The sequence below is a fragment of the Carassius auratus genome, chromosome 22 (genome assembly GCF_003368295.1).
Source record: "Carassius auratus strain Wakin chromosome 22, ASM336829v1, whole genome shotgun sequence".
NCBI classification, from domain to species: domain Eukaryota; kingdom Metazoa; phylum Chordata; class Actinopteri; order Cypriniformes; family Cyprinidae; genus Carassius; species Carassius auratus.
The window spans coordinates 13958468-13977675 of record NC_039264.1 but is presented as its reverse complement, the minus strand read 5'-3'; the positions used below and the strand labels follow the sequence as shown (position 1 = coordinate 13977675).

The 19208-nt window shown below is 37.3% G+C and overlaps 3 protein-coding genes across 3 annotated transcripts in view; all 3 read left to right on the top strand.

Annotated features, from left to right (window-relative positions):
• Positions 1-377: 377 nt before the first annotated feature.
• LOC113040492 (cell wall protein DAN4-like) lies at positions 378-1584 on the top strand (the record flags this gene model as incomplete). Its single annotated transcript, XM_026198817.1, has 3 exons — positions 378-1224; positions 1340-1425; positions 1576-1584. Coding segments are annotated over 3 exons (942 nt in total), but the record flags the coding sequence as incomplete, so codon positions are not given.
• Positions 1585-7391: 5807 nt separating this feature from the next.
• LOC113039779 (uncharacterized) lies at positions 7392-10143 on the top strand. The gene is made up of 3 exons (XM_026197872.1): positions 7392-8207; positions 9566-9679; positions 9760-10143. The coding sequence occupies exons 1-3, from the start codon at positions 7553-7555 to the stop codon at positions 9816-9818; spliced, it is 828 nt and encodes a 275-aa protein (XP_026053657.1). The 5' UTR covers positions 7392-7552; the 3' UTR covers positions 9819-10143.
• A 1647-nt stretch (positions 10144-11790) lies between these two features.
• The window catches only part of LOC113039777 (26S proteasome non-ATPase regulatory subunit 1-like), a 30608-nt gene continuing 23190 nt past the window's right edge, over positions 11791-19208 (top strand). The window contains exons 1-16 of the mRNA XM_026197867.1: positions 11791-11999; positions 12494-12537; positions 12620-12693; positions 13663-13832; positions 14261-14469; positions 14586-14729; positions 14811-15037; positions 15382-15442; positions 15520-15648; positions 15772-15860; positions 15955-16033; positions 17472-17645; positions 17736-17847; positions 17967-18163; positions 18756-18851; positions 19144-19208. Of these exons, the coding sequence (XP_026053652.1) occupies positions 11984-11999; positions 12494-12537; positions 12620-12693; positions 13663-13832; positions 14261-14469; positions 14586-14729; positions 14811-15037; positions 15382-15442; positions 15520-15648; positions 15772-15860; positions 15955-16033; positions 17472-17645; positions 17736-17847; positions 17967-18163; positions 18756-18851; positions 19144-19208 (1886 nt within the window). The 5' untranslated portion in view covers positions 11791-11983. The remainder of the gene's footprint in view (positions 12000-12493; positions 12538-12619; positions 12694-13662; positions 13833-14260; positions 14470-14585; positions 14730-14810; positions 15038-15381; positions 15443-15519; positions 15649-15771; positions 15861-15954; positions 16034-17471; positions 17646-17735; positions 17848-17966; positions 18164-18755; positions 18852-19143) is intronic.

Here is a 19208-nt window from a genome sequence, read left to right as displayed (position 1 = left end):
CTCTATCAACAACTGCACCAACATCCACCACTCTATCAACAACAACTGCACCAACATCCACCACTCTACCAACAGCTTCTGCACCAACATCCACCACTCTACCAACAACAACTGCACCAACATCCATGACTCTATCAACAGAAACTGCACCAATATCCACCACTCTATCAACAACAACTGCACCAACATCCACCACTCTATCAACAACAACTGCACCAACATCCACGACTCTATCAACAGCAACTGCACCAATATCCACCACTCTATCAACAACAACTGCACCAACATCTAGCACTCTACCAACAACTGCACCAACATCCACCACTCTACCAACAACTTCTGCACCAACATCCACCACTCTATCAACAACAACTGCACCAACATCCACCACTCTATCAACAACAACTGCACCAACATCCACCACTCTATCAACAACAACTGCACCAACATCTAGCACTCTACCAACAACTTCTGCACCAACATCAACTGCACCAACAACAACTGTACCAACATCTATCACTCTATCAACAACAACTGCACAAGCCTCAACATCAACTGCAACATTTTCCACAACATCAACATCAACTGCACCAACATCCACAACTCTATCAACAACAACTGCACCAACTTCTAGCACTCTACCAACAACTTCTGCACCAACATCAACTGCACCAACACAAACTGTACCAACATCTATCACTCTATCAACAACTGATGCACCAACCTCAACAACTGTACAAAAATCCAGCACTGTATCAACAAATGCACCAACATCAACATCAACTGCACCAACATCTACCACTCCATCCACAACTACTGCAACAACATCAACTGTACCAACATCTACTACTCTGTCAACAACAACTGCACCAGCCTCAACATTAACTGCAACGTTTTCCACACCATCAACAACAACTGCACCAACATCCAACACTCTACCAAAAACTGCCGCACTAACCTCAACATCAGCAGCACCAACCTCAACATTAACTGCACCAATATCTACCACTCTATCAACAATATCAACTGTGCCAGCATTGACATCAACTGGATCAACAGCTCAAACTACATCAGCTGCTTCAACATTCAAATCAACTACATTAACATCTACAACTCGAACAGCAACACCAACATTTACATTTAATCTGACAACAACCCAACTTGTGTCTACAACTCAACAAGCAAGTCAATCGACACCCTCATCGCCAGATGCTGTCCTGCAAAGTAAGCAAAGTTAATTTTATATGTCCATTCTTTTCTTATTATTATTATTCATAGCCCAGGTTTTGTAAATAAAGTTTTATTCACATATGTTAATATGAATCTGATTTTTTTATAGATATGACAGCAGTTGCATACATAAGTTTAAAATTGAGATCTTCGGTTGAGCTGAGCAATGAGGAAATCATTACATATATTGAAAAGGTAAGCTGATATTTTATCATTAACACATATATAGTATGCATATATATATATATATATATATAGAGAGAGAGAGAGAGAGAGAGAGAGATTCTTTGTTTTAAGTTTAAGAGATGAAGTCAGAAACACTGACTCATTATCTCCACATTATAGATTACATAATCTGATAATATATGTTTTCCATTTGAATTGGTTAATTTGAAAGTAGACATTTCACTCTCTATAGATGTTTTTCATATCTGTTAGATAAGTATACAAAGAGACAAAGGTGGCAGAAAGGGCATTCCTGTTTGCTTTCATTATTTTACAAAAGGGCAATGTTTTTTTTTTTTTTTTGTCAACATGAGTGCACAAAAATAATTGTAGAGTTTTTGCATATTTGAAAGATGTATTGCTCCTATCTGTGTAAGCAAAAATGATGGAGTATTTTAAGAGCAAGTGAATGCACCAGCACCTCCATCTGTCATGCAGTGAGCGCTACTGTTCAATTTCCACACTCCACCCATACCCTTCAATAGCACATATTTCTGTAGGTTTACATTAGATTGAGCAACCAGGTAAAGTTGCTAATACTTACATATTTCAGATGATAAGCCATATTTGAGGTCGATGAATGACAGGCAAGTGTTTGGATGTCCTGCCCAAAGTACTGTATTACCACATGGACCAGCCTTTAATGATCTGTTCATCACTTTGTGGACTGTTTGACTTTGTGGATTTGAATTTTTTATTTCTGCGACTAAGCGACTAATAAAAGTTTGGTCGACTAAGTGTTGCATGGGGCTAATGTCCGGATCCATTTGCAAAGCTTTATTTAGAAGACAGGCAGGGTCGAACACAGGCAAACACATATGGCACAGGCAAGACACAAGAGTAATCTGTTAAACAGGCGTGGTTTTTTGATCGGCGAACATAATCCAGAGAGTTTGACATGAGTGGTAATCCAATGAACTCGAACAATAGTCCAGGCAAGGTGCAAACATAATCCAAAAAACAAGATGAAAGGGTAATCCAAAATGGCAAGTCTATGAAAATAACTCTGTTAACTAGAGCAGGCTCCTTAAAGTAGCTAGGGCAGCAATATGCGCTTGCAATACTCAGCAGTTTGAAAAGGAACTGAGTGGGTTTAATAAAGGGAGTGTGTGATTGGTCACAGCTTTGTGCAATGGATGATGGGCTATGTAGTCTGGGATGACATGCAACAGTTTGTGTTGCACGAGAGTCAATGTAACGGAAGGGTGACCTCAGGTGACCTCCATGGACAGGATTTGTGACACCAAGCATCTTCTGGTTGACTAAAATTTAGTCAACTATTAGGGAACAGACAACTTATTGGTGTGTGTAAACACACTTGGCAATAAAGCTTTTTCTGATTCTGATATTTTACATATCTTGAGGTACATATATTGGTACAGAAAATATGTAAAAATATTAAATTCTTATGTTTTTTTTTTTTTTTTTTTTACAGGAGTTTCTTATGGTCATCAAGGCTGCATTTATTTGATAAAATATACAATAAATTATTTATTTATTTATTTATTCTTGTGATGCAAAGCTGAATTTTCAGCATCATTACTCCAGTATTCAGTGTCACATGATCATTTAGAAATCATTCTAATATGCAAATGTATTATCAGTTCTTTGATACTTTTTCAGTTTTCTTTGATGAAAAAAAAGTAAAAAGAAAAGCATTTATTTAAAATATAAATATTTTCTAACAATATACACTACAGTACAAACGTCTTTTTTTGACATTTCACATTTTTCTTTTTTTGAAAGAAATTAAAACTTTTATTTATCAAATGTGTTAAATTATATTTTGAATAAATGTTGTTCTTTTTAACACTTTATTCATCAAAGAATCCTGAAAAACAAAAGTATTGCAGATTCCCCGAAAAATTAGGCAGCACAACTGTTGCCAGCATTGATAATTCTATTAATTTCAAGAGAGCACACAAAAGTTTCTTGTTAGCATGCAATAGTTTCTTGAGAGCATGCAGTAGTTCCTCGTGAGCATGCAAAAGTTTATCGTGAGCATGCAAAAGTTTCCTGTGAGCATGCAGTAGCTCCTCATGAACATGCAAAAGTTCATTGTGAGCTCGCGAAAGTTTCTCATGAGCATGCCATAGTTTCTTGTGAGTATGCGAAAGTTTATTGTGAAGCATGCCATAGTTTCTTATGAGTATGCGAAAGTTTATTGTGAGCATAGGATAGTTTCATAGGATAGCAATAGTTTCACATGAGCATGCCATAGTTTCTTGTGATCATGCCATAGTTTCTCATGGGCATGCATAAGTTTCTCAAGAGCACACAAATGTTTCTTGTGAGTATGCAAAAGTTTATCGTGAGAATGCAATAGTTTCTAGTGAGCATGCAAAAGTTTCTCAAGAACATGCGAAAGTTTCTCGAAAACAAACAATAGTTACTTATGAGCACCCAAAAGTTTCTGGTGAGCACGTGATAGTTTCTCAAGAGCACACCATAGTTTCTCGAGAGCAACAAATGTTTCTGGTTAGCACGCAAAAGTTTCTCATGAGCATATGCGATAGTTTCTCGTGAGCACACAATGGATTCTCGAAAGCGCCCGAAAGTCTCGAAAGGCACCCGAAAGTCTCTATATTTTTATATTTTTGCAAATGTCCATTTAGGGAATCTATATGTACATAATTCAATAGATTAAAATTATATTGTAAGATACACCAGTTTGAAATATTAAGCATGTACAGCTAAAAATAGCTGTAAGAGGATAACACTGGATGCCAGGTACATTAAGTGTACAAATGGCCGTGGCTGTTTTTATGGGAAAAATAAGGTGAATTCATTATAAATAAAGATTTAATTATAATGTTTACAGTGCTTATCAACTTTCTTTGCAGTTTTTCAAGCACACAAACAGTAGCGGGACAATCAGGATTACTGTGAAGAAATCAAGAAAATTGTTGACCTAAGGATCTAACATGGAAAACTGCAATCCTCTACAAACATTTTCTGAATTAAATGTCCTGTCAGGTGTCCAAATTTTTTTAATTGAATTCTTTATAGATACATTTTGACTATAAACTGTGATTACAAGAACCAATTAAACAATTAAAATGTTAATTATATATATATATATATATATATATATATATATATATATATATATATATATTATTATTTTTTTTTTTTTTAAGTCATGCACTTTTTCATTCTGAACTCAACAATCACTTTATTTAAATCACACATATTTAATATGTTGTTTATGTTATAATATTGCTGCTCCTTTCAGTGTGAATAATAAAAAAAAAATCTCTTACATCTATGCAAAATCTAAAAGTTGTTGAATGTCTACACATGATGCGAGCGACAGGACTACTACTATATTATTACAATCAGTAACGCTGTCTGGATGTGGTGATGTGACAATTGAAATCCCTGACAGTAAACTGTCGCCTCATTCTATTTATTATGTACCAATATATAGTTCAAACAATTTGCAACAGTCGCTTTGTTGCATCCAGTGTAGACAGCGCAAAGGCCATTTCACACCGAGCACGCGGTAAATCATCAATGAACGGTGCTTTCACTTCAAGCCTAAAACAATTTATCACCTTCTGCTAATTTACGCCTGTACACTGTACAGGTGCATCTAAAAAAAATGGAATATCATGGAAAGGTCTTTATTTTTTGTAATTTAATTAAAAAAGAAAACTTTCTTATTTTCTAGGTTTATTGCACACAAACTGAAATATTTAAAGATTGTTTTTTTTTATTTTTATTCTGATGGTCACGACTTACAGCTTAGAAAAATTAAAAATTCAGTATCTCAAAAAAAGACGATCATTGACACCCTCCACAAGGAGGTCAAGCTGCAGAAGATCATTCCTGAAAGGGCTGGCTGTTCACAGAGTGCTGTATCAAAATATATTCATAGAAAGTTGACTAGAAGTAAAAGGTGTGGTAGGAAAAGGTGCACAAGCAACAGGCATGACCACAGCCTTGGGAAGATTGTCAGGAAAAGCTGACTAAAGAATTAGGGAGAGCTTCAGAAGGAGTGGACTGAAGCCAGAGTCAGCGCATCAAGAGTCGACAAACTCAGACGTCTTCAGGAAAAAATGCTACAGCTGTCACATTCCTAGAACCAAGACACTCCTGAACCAGAAAAAAAAGTCAGAAACATTTCACCTGGGGTCAGGGGGAAAAGATCTGGACTGTTGCTCAATCAATGTCTGGAGTCAGGAGAAAGACTGGAGAGGCACAGAATCCAAAGTTTCTGAAGATGATTTGTGGTGCTATGACATCTGCTGGTGTTACTCCATTGTGTTTTATCAAGTCAAAAGTCCCTTCAAGACCAAAATGCTGATTTGCTGCTCAAGAAACATTTATTATTATTATTATTATTATTATTATTAATAAAATTTAATAATGCTGAATACATTGAGCTCATTGATGAATAGAAAGATCCGAAAACGATCCAAAAATTTGCATTTATCTGAAATAAAAAGCCTTTGTAACATTATACACTACATACCATTCAAAAGCTTTGGGGGAGAAATCAGATTAGATTAGAAAATAGAAATGAATAGTTTTATTTAACAAGAATGTTTTAAACTGATCAAAAGTGATGATAAAGACATTTATAATGTTACAACATAAATTCTATTTCAGATTAATGCTGTTCTTCTGAACGTTCTATTCATCAGAGGAACCTTTTTTTGAACAGCACATTAGAATATTAGAATGATTTCTGAAAGATCGTATGACTGGAGTAATGATGCTAAAAAAAATCAACTTTGAAATCTCTCTAATAAATTGCATTTTAAAATATATTCAAATAGAAAACAGTTAATATAAACAAAAAATATTGTAGCTTTTTTTCTGTTTTGCTGTAGGCACATCTAATGAGGAGGACATTAGTTACAGTATATAGTGAAGTCCCACTTGTAACAATCTGCAGATTTAAAAGATCATGCAAATGCTTTACATTGTTTACATTCTTGTGAAACTACCTGGCAGGTTAAAAATGCAGATAAACCAGAGTCAGCGATGGGAAATTAAAAGAAAACAAGATAATCTCATTGTTCTCATATGATAAGGTATTTGGTAATTAAGTATAAATAGATTTTCTGGTCATACTCGTGTTTTAAAAACCAAACTAAGTTAAACTGTTTCAAGTTTCTTTATTTCTAAGCATGTTTTAATGTATGTATTCCACAGCATGCTACTGAGCAGTTGAATAATGGAATTATTACACACAGAAGTCTTTTATTAAAATCACTCAGTATGTTTTAATGGATTTAATATTGAATAGTAAACATGATAACATTACAGATCAGATCAGTAATTTCATCATGGTTTATTTGAGAAGACATTTTAGTAGAATGCAAATAGTCAGCGCTGGTTAAAGGTCAGGAGGACTGTTTACCCATGTCTTCGGTTCATCATTGATTACAAAACTAGGTCTTTTGGGGGGTTAAAAATATTCAGAAGAGGGCTGTTTAAATTTAATGTCTACATATGGAGATTTTGAAGGCTCACGTTTTATATTTTTTAATTAAGGAAAAAAATTATAAATACAAATGATAAAACCACGCCATTCTAATCTTAATCTAAATAATCCAGTCAAAATACTCAGAAAAAACAGAGGAAAAAACAATGAAAAGATATCAGAAATTTTAATAGCCCTCTACTTTGTTATTTATAGTTACTGTTTAAATGAAAATCACTTTTAAAATTCTATTAAGAGGAGCTTACAAATTGAAAAGTATTTTATAATCAAAAATATATATATATATATATTTCAACTTTAACGCGTCGTCTCGTAAACCCCGCCCGTAGATGTGCTTAGCCAATCAGAGGAGCTTCTCCTTCTTGACTCCGTTCGACACGCTTGTCAATCATGTGTGCATGAGCCCCGCCTACACACGTGCTCAGCCAATCAGAAGACGCGTACCACTTCCACCTTCACAGCCAGCTTGTCAATCTTGTGTAAATAAACCTCGCCCACACACGAGGCGGAGGGACACGTCCACTTTCACAGAGAGGTTTCGTCGTCGAAATGCTCTCGTGGGAGTTTTTCCAAATAAGTTTTGTGTGTCGACAACTTTGTCTACTCCTACATAAATAAACGAGCTGTCCGGTGAAGACGGCAATGGCTGCAGAAAGCGAGCGTGATAATTCATTCCAACAAATTCTGCATCAGATCGGTGGAAAAAGTAGCATTCATTTAATCAGCGCTGTGAAAGGACCTGATGGAGACACCGGAGTATTACAAGACTTCATCGCGGACATGTTTAATAACGGGGAGCGTGAAGAAACCAGCAACGGCGAAATCAAAATCCAAACAAACGTGTGCAGCCATAACCAATCGCACACCGAACAGAATTCATCTGATCTCTGCAAGAGCGAGAAACCAGATCCACTCGAGAACAGAACCGTGAGGTCGAGCCGATTCAGCGGCGGAAAACACAGAGCCATTCAGTGCGCCGTGATCATATTCATCTTCAAACACGATTATGTGTGTCATAAAGAGAATCGCGTATCTTTGAGGGAGATTCTGAAGGACGTGAGAGCTCGGATCAAGAGGAACGCGCTCCGTCCTGCTCTGCTGGGACTCGTTCACACCGACTCTGATCAATCACAGAGTCGCGATTCAGTGGAATTCCTGGATCGATCCCTGCGAGCGGTGTTCATTAACCACCCCCCGCAGGCCATATGGACCGGACATTACGTCACAAAGTCCCCGGATGTGCTACAGGAGATAAAGTTGAACACCTGCAGGGCTGTGAAGAGCTCGATTTCCACAGGTCTGTTGGGTGTCATAGTCCAACACGATATTATGTGCTTTACGACAAGGCTATTCGTACAAATTTGTGTGATGTGATTATTACGGAAAAGTTCGAATTTTTTTTAACAAGTATGAAAGGAAACATGATGGACCACCCCTAAGCCCACCCGATAACCTAACTGTCTGTGCGGCGCAAGCAGATTGTACAAAAAAAATCACAACTGAGATTGTATGAATTTTGCGAAATTGTAAAATAGTTTTTCTATGCAAACGTGCACTAGACTTAACGTTAGACACTTGGCCATTGCGCTTGTCTTTTTACACGTACTGAACTTCAATAAAAAAAAATTTTTAAAGTTGCAATAGCTACAAATATAACTATAATGATAATTATATTAGTGTCCTCCTTAATGTGCAATATCGTTCTGTACATTATAAGCACGCGCTGGCCCTTTAAATATTTGAGCTCTTCAGAGTCACTGAATTCTGATTGGCTGTCAAAGTTTTTATCGTTCATCAGCCGAAAAAAAAATTCACTCTGAAAGGGATTCAAACTATATTTTTCTCAGTATCAATTGTTATCCATATAGCTATAGAGTGAACGTCCATAGATTTAGAAAGATAATTAAACCTTCATTGATATCGTTTTATTTATCGTCATTGGTTCGAATGGGCTTTTAACAAATTTAACACCCCTCATGTTGCGTTATTTATAACAATATGTTTATATGTCTCTTGCCGCACTGCTTTTCTATTGTTTTTCATATAAATGTACGCGCTTGATAACTTTGTTTGCGTCTTTTTGAAGCATCTTTCGCGCGATTGGCTATTTACACAGAATGCTTATTTACATTGGAAAACATGAAAATTCATATGCATTCATACAATTTCATTGAATACGTTTTCGTAGATCTGTTTACGCCCCCTGATGGTTAGCTTTAGGGGTAGTCCTTCAAGCATTCATACGATAATTGTACGTTTGCGTATGATTCTGGTGTCATAAAACTACTTGGACTTTGGTCATCATTGCGACCTGCTTGTTTCTCGCTGCCTAGCTAGACAGCTTTTTTGCCAATTATCTTCTATAAACGTACTGAGGAACCTACTAAGACAGCATTGTTGGGTATCATTGCCAAAAGAACATCAGCATGTTTTAGCATGTTAGCATACAGTGAGCTGTTTATCTAGACAGTAGTTTGTGGCATTATAGCCTCAAAACCCGAGTGTGCTGCCCATCTAGCATCTTTCAGCTTCATGTAGGTCACAACTCTAGCCGAATCACATGATTTGGGGGACTATAATGAATAGAGGCCCCTAGAAAAAAGAAAGAAAGAATGCGATTAACGAGTCCTTTCTCAATGGCTCTTTATGTTGCAGATAGCGCCGTTGGCGGTAAAAGCAGTTTGTTTTGGCCACTGAAATGTTTCCCGGGACTCTTCAGAAAGACACACAGAGGACAAGCTGACGTAAACACCAATAGTTGGCAGCAAGGTTTGAGGATGCTCATTAGCATTCAGATTGAAACCTGTTTGTTTAGCTATCAACTAATCGTGCAATCTTAACTCTTCCAGCCAATACGAATGTGACTGAGGAAGGAATCCCACTGCAGACGCGGCCCACAGCAGACTGACGCCATGCCGGTTTTGCCAATAGACCAATGAAGATGAAGAACAAGCCTCAATCTGTGTGCCTGTGTGCTACACAGGTCATATACTCTTGCACTATGACTAACCAGTCAGGAAGATTCGGAGAAGTGAGAAATGAAGGCAACGAAAGGCTGCTAGAGCATTATACATGATGCATTTTTGCTATCTCAGAAGGATATATCACTACTATCACAGTAACATACAGAGTTTATTAGTATTAAATAATCTAATGTGACCATTCCTGAACACTGTGACTGACTACTGTATCAGCTGTTGTTTTTAAATAAAAGAAACATGTTGTTACATCGACTCGACCAATAAATGAGGTATTCTGAAGAAAACAAGAAATGTGATGCATTCTAGATGTTTAAAACGTTTTCAGTGCTGTACCGGACACATTGGTGAATAAATGAAAACGGAAGAGTTTACGTTAGACTAGTCATTCATACAGAACGCATTTTTGCATTTTGTTAATATGCCCATGGACGTATGTGTTTTGACTGGTTTCGGTTGAATCGATGTTTGTCGTCTTTTTCGTGGCTAAAGAATAGGCTTTAACATAATTTTCTGCACGCTGTTTACAAACTGAACTATTGAATCAGTGTTTGTAAGCGAGTGATTCGTTTGAGTCGATTCTCTTCAATGAATTGATCAAGTTCGATAGCAGTGGTCTGAATCCGTTCATGATTCATTCTGAATGATTCGAACTGATCACTCGCGCACTGAATCGTTTGGAGAGCTCATTCACTTCAATAGTTAAAATAGGCCTACATTTTCAAGATTTTTTTTTATTTGTCACATACACAATTATATAGAGCATATATAACAAGCACTGAAATGTGAGTACTTAAAAAAACATACTTAAGAAAAAATTGGGACGGGGGAAGGTAAGTTAAATTAAAACAATATAATTGTAACTATTAAAGTGACTAAAATCAACACAATAAATGTTAATTTTTTATTTATTATTTTATTTTGTTATTGTATTTTATGCTATTTTTGTTAATTTTATTTTGCTGTTTTATTTTTTTCTATTTTTTTTTTTAAATTGTATTTAGCAATTTTATTTTGCTGTTTTGTTATTTTATTGTATTTTGTATTTTTATTTTCCGATTTAAAAGCTCTTATGTGTTTGACCACCGAGTAGAGAGAAATGTGAAAAAGGGGTAGGAATATAATTTATATGGGTCCCAATATTGCATCAAATGAAAAGGTTGATAAATTGGCCAAGGATGCTGCTCAAAAGTAGACTATAGATGTAAACCTAAATCTATCTAAGGCGAAGGGTGAAAGTATAGTATGGCAGGAAACTTAAAAAAATGACAACAGTTTTGGGAGCAAGAAATCAAAGGGAGACACATCTGTTCTCATTTTCTAGTAGGGTAACGGACTCAGTTAATATTTATAATAGAGAGAGATAAGTCGTAAGGAACAAGTTATTATTTCTAGAATGAGGATTGGGCACACATTTTTGAATAACACTTTATTTATTTTGGGAAAAATCAAAAGAGTGGCTTGTGTTCATGTTTGGAACCTGAGAGAGTGGAACATGTGTTGATTTCGTGTAGAAAATATGACCTTCAAAGACAAGATTTATTCGGAGAATTGCGAGAAATTGGTTTGGAAGAAATATCTCTGAAAACTATTTTAGAAGTAGGGATAAGCGAGACACTGGACTGTATAAAAGTAAATCGTGCAATAGAGTAATACATCCATAGACGGCAGCAATGCAACTTATTGGATGTCGTAAAATCCCATAGAAGAAGAAGAAGAGCCGCTGTAGGGTTGACCGCCAAAAAGCCTGTCTGGAAACAGTTCGTTTTTATTCTTGCCCACCTAAAATATTCATTTAAAAATAATTGCTATTTCCAATTAAATAACTATTTTGTAACATCTGATAACAGCCGCGTCCACGTACTCTGTAGTATGTGGTTTTCCAGTAAACAGCGAGTGATCTGTTCAGGCGGAGCCCCGGCGCGCCCCGGAGATGAGTCTGATCCGCCGCCGCTGCTGCTGCTGTGTAATAGCAGTCGATCGCTCGCCGTTCACACCGTTTCATTGAGAGTGAAACAGACTTTCTTCTTCTTCTCACTGTTTGTGTGTTAAAATCGTTGTGCTGGAGGAGATCCGGTGACGGACACAGACAAACATGATCACTTCAGCCGGTGAGTGCACGAACTCGAGCGCGTTTGATTTAGCTGAGTCACACAGCTAGCGGCTAACGAGCTAGCGCTTCATTTGTTCTTTATAACAATAAATGTGCTCTAATATATAACTTACTACTTCAGCTTTCACATACAGGAGTGACTGAGAGTGTAACTGTTGGCTAATGTTTCCAACGACTTTTACTGAAGTGGATTGTTTACCTCATCAACCGAGAGTAACGAATTAGCGCAATAAATCGGATGTTTTATATGCGCCTGACTGTATAAACATGTCAGAAAGACATGTATATGTTATGTGTGAATGAAACAAATGTCTGAACTCGTTCTGTAGCAGATCTGTCATGTCACTGCCATTAAAAATAAGAAGGATTGGCAGAAAGAGACTGATATAACTGTCATATTGATGGACAGAGAGCAAGAGAAGACTCTATCTGTATATATATTTATCTCAGTATGTAACGTTACTGTACTGATGGTGTTTGTCTGTTGTACAGCTGGTATTATTTCCCTCCTGGATGAAGACGAGCCGCAGCTCAAGGTACAGACCAGCTCTTGTCAAACACATCAGATACATGATTAACTTCAGGTGTCATTAACAGTATGTTGTTGTTTCTTTAAAGGAGTTTGCTCTTCATAAACTCAACTCTATTGTCAATGACTTCTGGGCTGAGATTTCAGAGTCTGTGGACAAGATGTAAGTTACATCGATTGATTGTTTTCAAACAGAATTGCACATAAAATTGCCATGAACCCGTCTAAATTATGCTCTAACTTGTTTAATCAGGGGTGTGGTTTTTACATATTGTAATAATTATGAAAGAAAAAAGATTTATTATTATTAATATTATTTTAATGTAAAGTGTACCCCGTGTGAACTGCAGGAATATAGAGGAAAACGGTGGTAATATTAAAATTTTACAGCTATTCTGTAAACTACATTATTATTATGAAATACTCATTTTTATTGTACAGTATATTAGTAATAGTGAAATTAGTGATACTTTTTTAGTGATTTTTTAATTAAATACTTAATACTATGAATTATTGGTATTATTAATTAATTTGTCTTTTAATACTATGAATGAAATAGTAATATATTAAGTTTTGTTTGCAATTTTGACGATAATAATTTGAGTATTTATTTACAGAACAATAGTATTACTGGAATAGTAATATTTATTATTATCTAAAATATAATTTAAATCAAAAAGTCTGTTGTGAATGGTAATAATTCTTATTTTTATTAATTGCTTGTGTTTTTACGATACTGTAGCATTATTGCAATAGTTTAGTTTCTCTATTTATTTCCTTTTATGATTTTATTAATGGCAATTTATATTTTCATGTTATTTTTCAAATCATAAAGCTAAAATAAGAAATTATTTAAAAAAAATACAATTTATAATACTACTATTAAAGTGTAAAAGTTAGTAATTAATAATCATAATAATAGTAATAATTTATATAATATAATTTAAAGTAAATTAATATTATATTATATAATTTTAAATTAAAATTATATGAAGTTATTATTAAAAATGCTTTAAAAAATGCAATGGAGAAGTATATCAGCATTCCAGTGATACTGTTGTAGTGTAAAGTGGTTAAGAGTGTCATGTGAATGTGTAGAGAGCAGGTGTTGAGCTCAGTGTTTGTCTGTCAGCGAGGTCCTGTACGAGGACGAGACGTTCTGTAGCAGAGAGTTTGCTGCACTGGTGGCCTCCAAAGTCTTCTACCACCTCGGAGCTTTTGAAGAGTCCTTAAACTACGCGCTCGGCGCTGGAGACCTCTTCAACGTCAGTGACAATTCAGAGTATGTGGAGACCATTATTGGTAAGTGAAGAACTGTCTCTGGAACTCATTTGATAGCAGTTAATACTTCTATTCAGCAGATTTGACCGTAAAGAGTAACCCTTTAACATAACTGTGTGAATGTGTCCGTTCAAGCGCAAAGCGACATGAAAGAGGAATACATTTGGTGTTCATACAAGTGCTGTTTAAAGTGCGTCTGTCTCTGCATGTGCGCACACCAGTGGCTGTTTGAACCGAAAACAACGGAGAAGTCCCGTTTCGAGTTCTCTTCCACATGAATGGTTTAAAAATGCTTGAATTTGTCAACTGGCAAGACAAAACGCCAGCAAATGATAAACATCCACTCTATGATGGTTAAACATCACAGTTAATCCGTAAATCACATTTGTGATAAGATACTTCTTTCAAAAAACATAAATCTTACCAACCCTTGTCTCTGTGGCCATCAGCCAAGTGTATCGATCACTACACCAAACTGCGCGTGGAGAACGCCGAGCTGCCAGAGGATGAGGAGAAGAAAAGCATCGATCCTCGTCTGGAGGGAATCGTCAACAAGATGTTCCAGCGCTGCTTGGGCGATCACATGTACAAACAAGCCATCGGCATCGCGCTGGAGACCCGACGCCTGGACATCTTCGAGAAAACCATCCTGGAATCTGTATGTTACTTATCTGCAGAGTCCCACATATATCGATCTCAAAGGGATTGTTCACCCCAAAACGCTACTGTGATTTCAAGAACCATATCTCAGACCTTTGTTTGGTTTTCCCACAGAAGGACATTGGTGGTTTGCTGGCCTACAGCCTGAAGATCTGCATGTCCCTCATGCAGAACAAGAAGTTTCGTAACGACGTTCTCCGAGTTCTGGTCAAGCTGTACATGAACCTGGAGAAGCCTGACTTCATTAGCGTTTGCCAGGTGACCTGTCCTGAGCGGGTTGATCTTCATCCCTCTGTGCGTTCAGGGATTCCTCTCTGACGTTGTTGTTTGTCCTCTTAGTGTCTGATTTTCCTGGACGACCCTCAAGCTGTGAGCGATATATTGGAGAAGCTTGTGAAGGATGATAACCTCCTGATGGCCTATCAGATCTGCTTTGACCTGTATGAGAGCGCCAGCCAGCAGTTCCTGTCCTCCGTCATCCAGAACCTGCGGACCGTGGGCACACCCATCCCCGCCGTGCCCGGGTCCACCAACACCGGCACTGTGCCCACCCAAGAGAGAGACAGGTACACATGTTACCGCTTGCAATATTGGTTATAACCTGTTTTACCCCCAAATGTACATTTAAATTAGAAAAATAAAACCCATGCATTGTCTCATTCTCATTGACAATTAGAAACGTCATTAAAAAATGAATAATGATCCTAAAGTAGGCTTCATTTTCTTTGCCTTTTTTGTTTTTGTAAATTTATTATTCAAACTAGTTTTCTTGAGTCCACCCGCTTAATCGTAGTAAAACACTTCACTTGAACTCGCATTCTTGAGGGCTATTTTAACGAAAAGGTTGAATTGTAAGAAACTTTATTAATATGATTCGGAAGATGAATTGAATATGTTGTTATTGTTTCAGCGATGCCATGGAGACGGAGGATAAAGCGGGAAGTTCTCCGGCTGGAAAAGCTGCAGACGTGGTGAGTCTTTGAGCTCATCTGATACATCCGTCTCGTGTAAAACAATGTTTAAAGTGTATTTAACTGTCTTCAAATAGAAGGGTGAGCCCAAAGACCAGAACTCAAAAATGATCAAAATACTGAGCGGTGAAATGGCCATCGAGCTGCACCTTCAGTTCCTCATCCGAAACAACAACACAGACCTGATGATCCTCAAAAACACAAAGGTGAGAATCCAGCTCTGGAACGGGTTAAAGCCTCTAATGGTATTTGATATCAGCTCAAGCAAATGTCACATGAATCTAATCCTAGATGTTGGTAAAGCTGGTAAGCTAATTGACTCATTTCAGGATGCGGTGCGAAATTCGGTGTGTCACACAGCGACAGTCATAGCAAACTCATTCATGCACACGGGAACAACGAGTGACCAGTTTCTACGGTAAAGCACAGTCACATGCTTCGTCTCGCTAATCCCTAATGATATTGATAACAAGAAAACAGATTATGACAGCTGTCTCCGTTGTGTTTTACAGAGAGAATTTGGAGTGGCTGGCAAGAGCAACTAACTGGGCCAAATTTACAGCAACAGCCAGTCTTGGCGTCATTCATAAGGTTAGCATTGTCTTTATGTTCAAGATGCTTCCCATGATAAGGAGCAGTTTGGTGATTATTTGCTATGTTTGTTTTAGTATGTTTGCGTTTGTTCGCTTTTAAGATGTTTGCTAACTTTTGCTTTAAATGTGCAGTTGCTTTTTGTTTGTTTTCTATTATTTACATTTTTCTTTTACATGTTTGTTTGTGGATTATTAAATGACAAACTAGTTTCTTTTGACAGATTTGAATTTATTTATTTATTTTTACCCCAAATAGGATGGATTGATCATTATTGAGCGCTATAAACACATGTAATGCGCGTTTCATTCATACTGAAACGCAACATTTGCATCATAGAAGTAACACTGATGATTCCACTGACTGATTTCCAGGAAATCCCTAATATAGATAAAGGCATCGCTATGGGTGTAACTGAATAAAAATATATAATTTTAAACTTTTGAAAGATGAAATGTAAAAACAACTAGATAGTAAAGTTTGTGGTCAAACTTTAAATTTGCTTGAAAAAGCCTGGCCAGAAAGTTTGAAAAATTAAGAAAGTTTGAAAAGTTAAAGTTTAAAAAGATTTAAAAGTTTGAAAAGTTAAGAAGTTTAAAAAAGAAAGTGATTAACATATTGCTAGCATTAAAAACAAGTGACTACCATGTCATCAGCATGATTAGCAAAGTTGCTAGCATGTACTTAACATGATTAGCATGTCGCTAGCATGTCTCTAGCATTATTAGCATGCGGCCAGCATGTCTGTAGCATTATTAGCATGTTGCTAGCATTATTAGTATGTTGCTAGCATGTTTTTAGGATGTTGCTAACATGTTTATAGCATTATTATCATGCGACTAGCATGTTGTTGGCATGATTAGCATGTTGTCAGCATTTTTCTAGCATGATTAGCATGCGGCTAGCATGTCTCTAGCATGATAAGCATGTTGGTAGCATGTTTCTAGCATGATTACCAAGTGACTAGCATGTCGCTAGCATGATTAGCAAGTGACTAGCATGTCGCTAGCATGTTACTAGCATGTTCCTAGCATGATTAGCATGTTGCTAGCATGTTTCTAGCAGGACAAGACAAGAAGCTACATCAGATCACAAAAGGATATTATTTCAAACACTCGACTGATGTTGTGAAGTAAAAACAACTAATAATGTTCTTTTTTGTGTGACAGCAGGTTTATAAATGCTTCTCATTGTAAGTCATTACAAGGGAAGATGCTCGGCGTATGTTGCTTTTCCAAATGCACATTAAAAGTGGAAAAGCATGTCCGCATCTCAGCACGTGAACTCGCGTTATACAGTCATTGTACATTATATTAATGCATGCAGCCCTGTTATTGCAACACGTAACAATGAGACATTTCAGCATACCAGGAGGCTTATATTTCGTCAGAAAGTTACTGGAGTATATTATGTTCTTCAAATTTTCTTTTGTGTCCAGGGCCATGAAAAGGAAGCACTACAGTTAATGGCGACTTACCTGCCTAAAGACACCTCACCTGGATCAGCCTATCAGGAAGGAGGAGGGCTGTACGCTCTCGGGCTGATCCATGCTAATCACGGAGGGGACATCATTGACTACCTTCTGAGCCAGCTGAAGAATGCCAGTAATGATGTATGTGCATAATCACGCTCAAATAAAGTTTCACTGCTCGCCAACTCCAGAAAACAGGAATAACTCTCTAAATCGAATTGTTTTGTGCAGATTGTTCGACACGGTGGCGCTCTGGGTCTCGGGTTAGCTGCCCTGGGCACTGCTCGCCAAGATGTCTACGACCTGCTCAAATCAAACCTCTATCAAGATGACGCAGTAACAGGCACGTGCAGCATGTTCATCTGAACCTTTATCAGTAGTTCTAGTAGTTTAAATGGGCAGCATTGGGTCTGTAATTCTACATCAAGCTCGCTCTCATCGTGGTATTTGGTGTTGTCACAGGAGAGGCGTCTGGTCTTGCTCTGGGGCTGGTGATGTTGGGCTCAAAGTCGGCTCAGGCCATTGAGGACATGGTGGGCTACGCTCAGGAGACCCAGCATGAGAAGATCCTGCGTGGACTGGCTGTCGGCATCGCAATGGTGATGTATGGACGGATGGAAGAGGCCGATGCTCTAATTGAGAGCCTGTGTAGAGATAAGGTGAGCACTGAGTTTCAAAAGTCAAAACTATTTCTGTACATAACCTTAATTGTATCTTAAAAAGAAAAATCATCTGTGATTAATATTGTAACAAAACACAAAGAGAAAAATCACTTACTGCTCTTGACTGTAGAAACTTAATACAGTTAATAAACTTAATGCTCAGACAACTTGCAACATAGTAAAACAAACATGACAAAGAATTGTGATAAAATCTTGAATCATGATATTTCTAAAAGAATTACACAATGCACGCTTTTAGAAAAATGGTTTTATACTCCCAGATATACTCCCCAAAATGGCGCTACAGGGTGACAGTGAGGAGACGAATTGTTTCATTATTTTTATTTTCGACAAAAATATGGATAAAATCCCAGGAAATGTTGATATATTGTATCACACACCCCTAGTTTCCTAACATTTTCTAGACTATTTTGTATAATCGTAATTGTGCCTCTAACAGGCAGAATACATTCTTAGCAGTCTTAACTGTTTCCAGAAGGCCATGTTTACTCTGGGAATACATTAAGAGGTTCTGGTCTTCAGTGCAGACGGTGCGTTGAGCTTCTGTTTTATCTCCCTGTCCCGACAGGACCCCATCCTGCGCCGCTCGGGAATGTACACCGTGGCCATGGCGTACTGCGGCTCTGGGAACAACAAGGCCATCCGGCGACTGCTGCACGTGGCTGTGAGTCTTACACTAGCAAACGTTACCAACAATAGTAGTATTAAACGCTAACAGTTATAAGGTGGTCTTTCTTTTCTTTTCTTTATGTGAAGTTTATTTTTGTTCAGCAGAGCATCTATCCTGCATTTCCTGCAGATGGCGACATTTCCATAAGTCGTTTTGAACTTGCAGCTAAAGAGCTACAAAAAATAACTCATGCTTACTAAGGGATTGAGGGTTAGCTTGTATGAGGAGGACTTATATTGATGTTGTGGATATGTGGGCTCTGATTTCTGGTGTCTCTTCCGGTCAGGTAAGTGATGTGAACGACGATGTTCGGAGGGCTGCTGTGGAGTCCATTGGATTCATCTTGTTCAG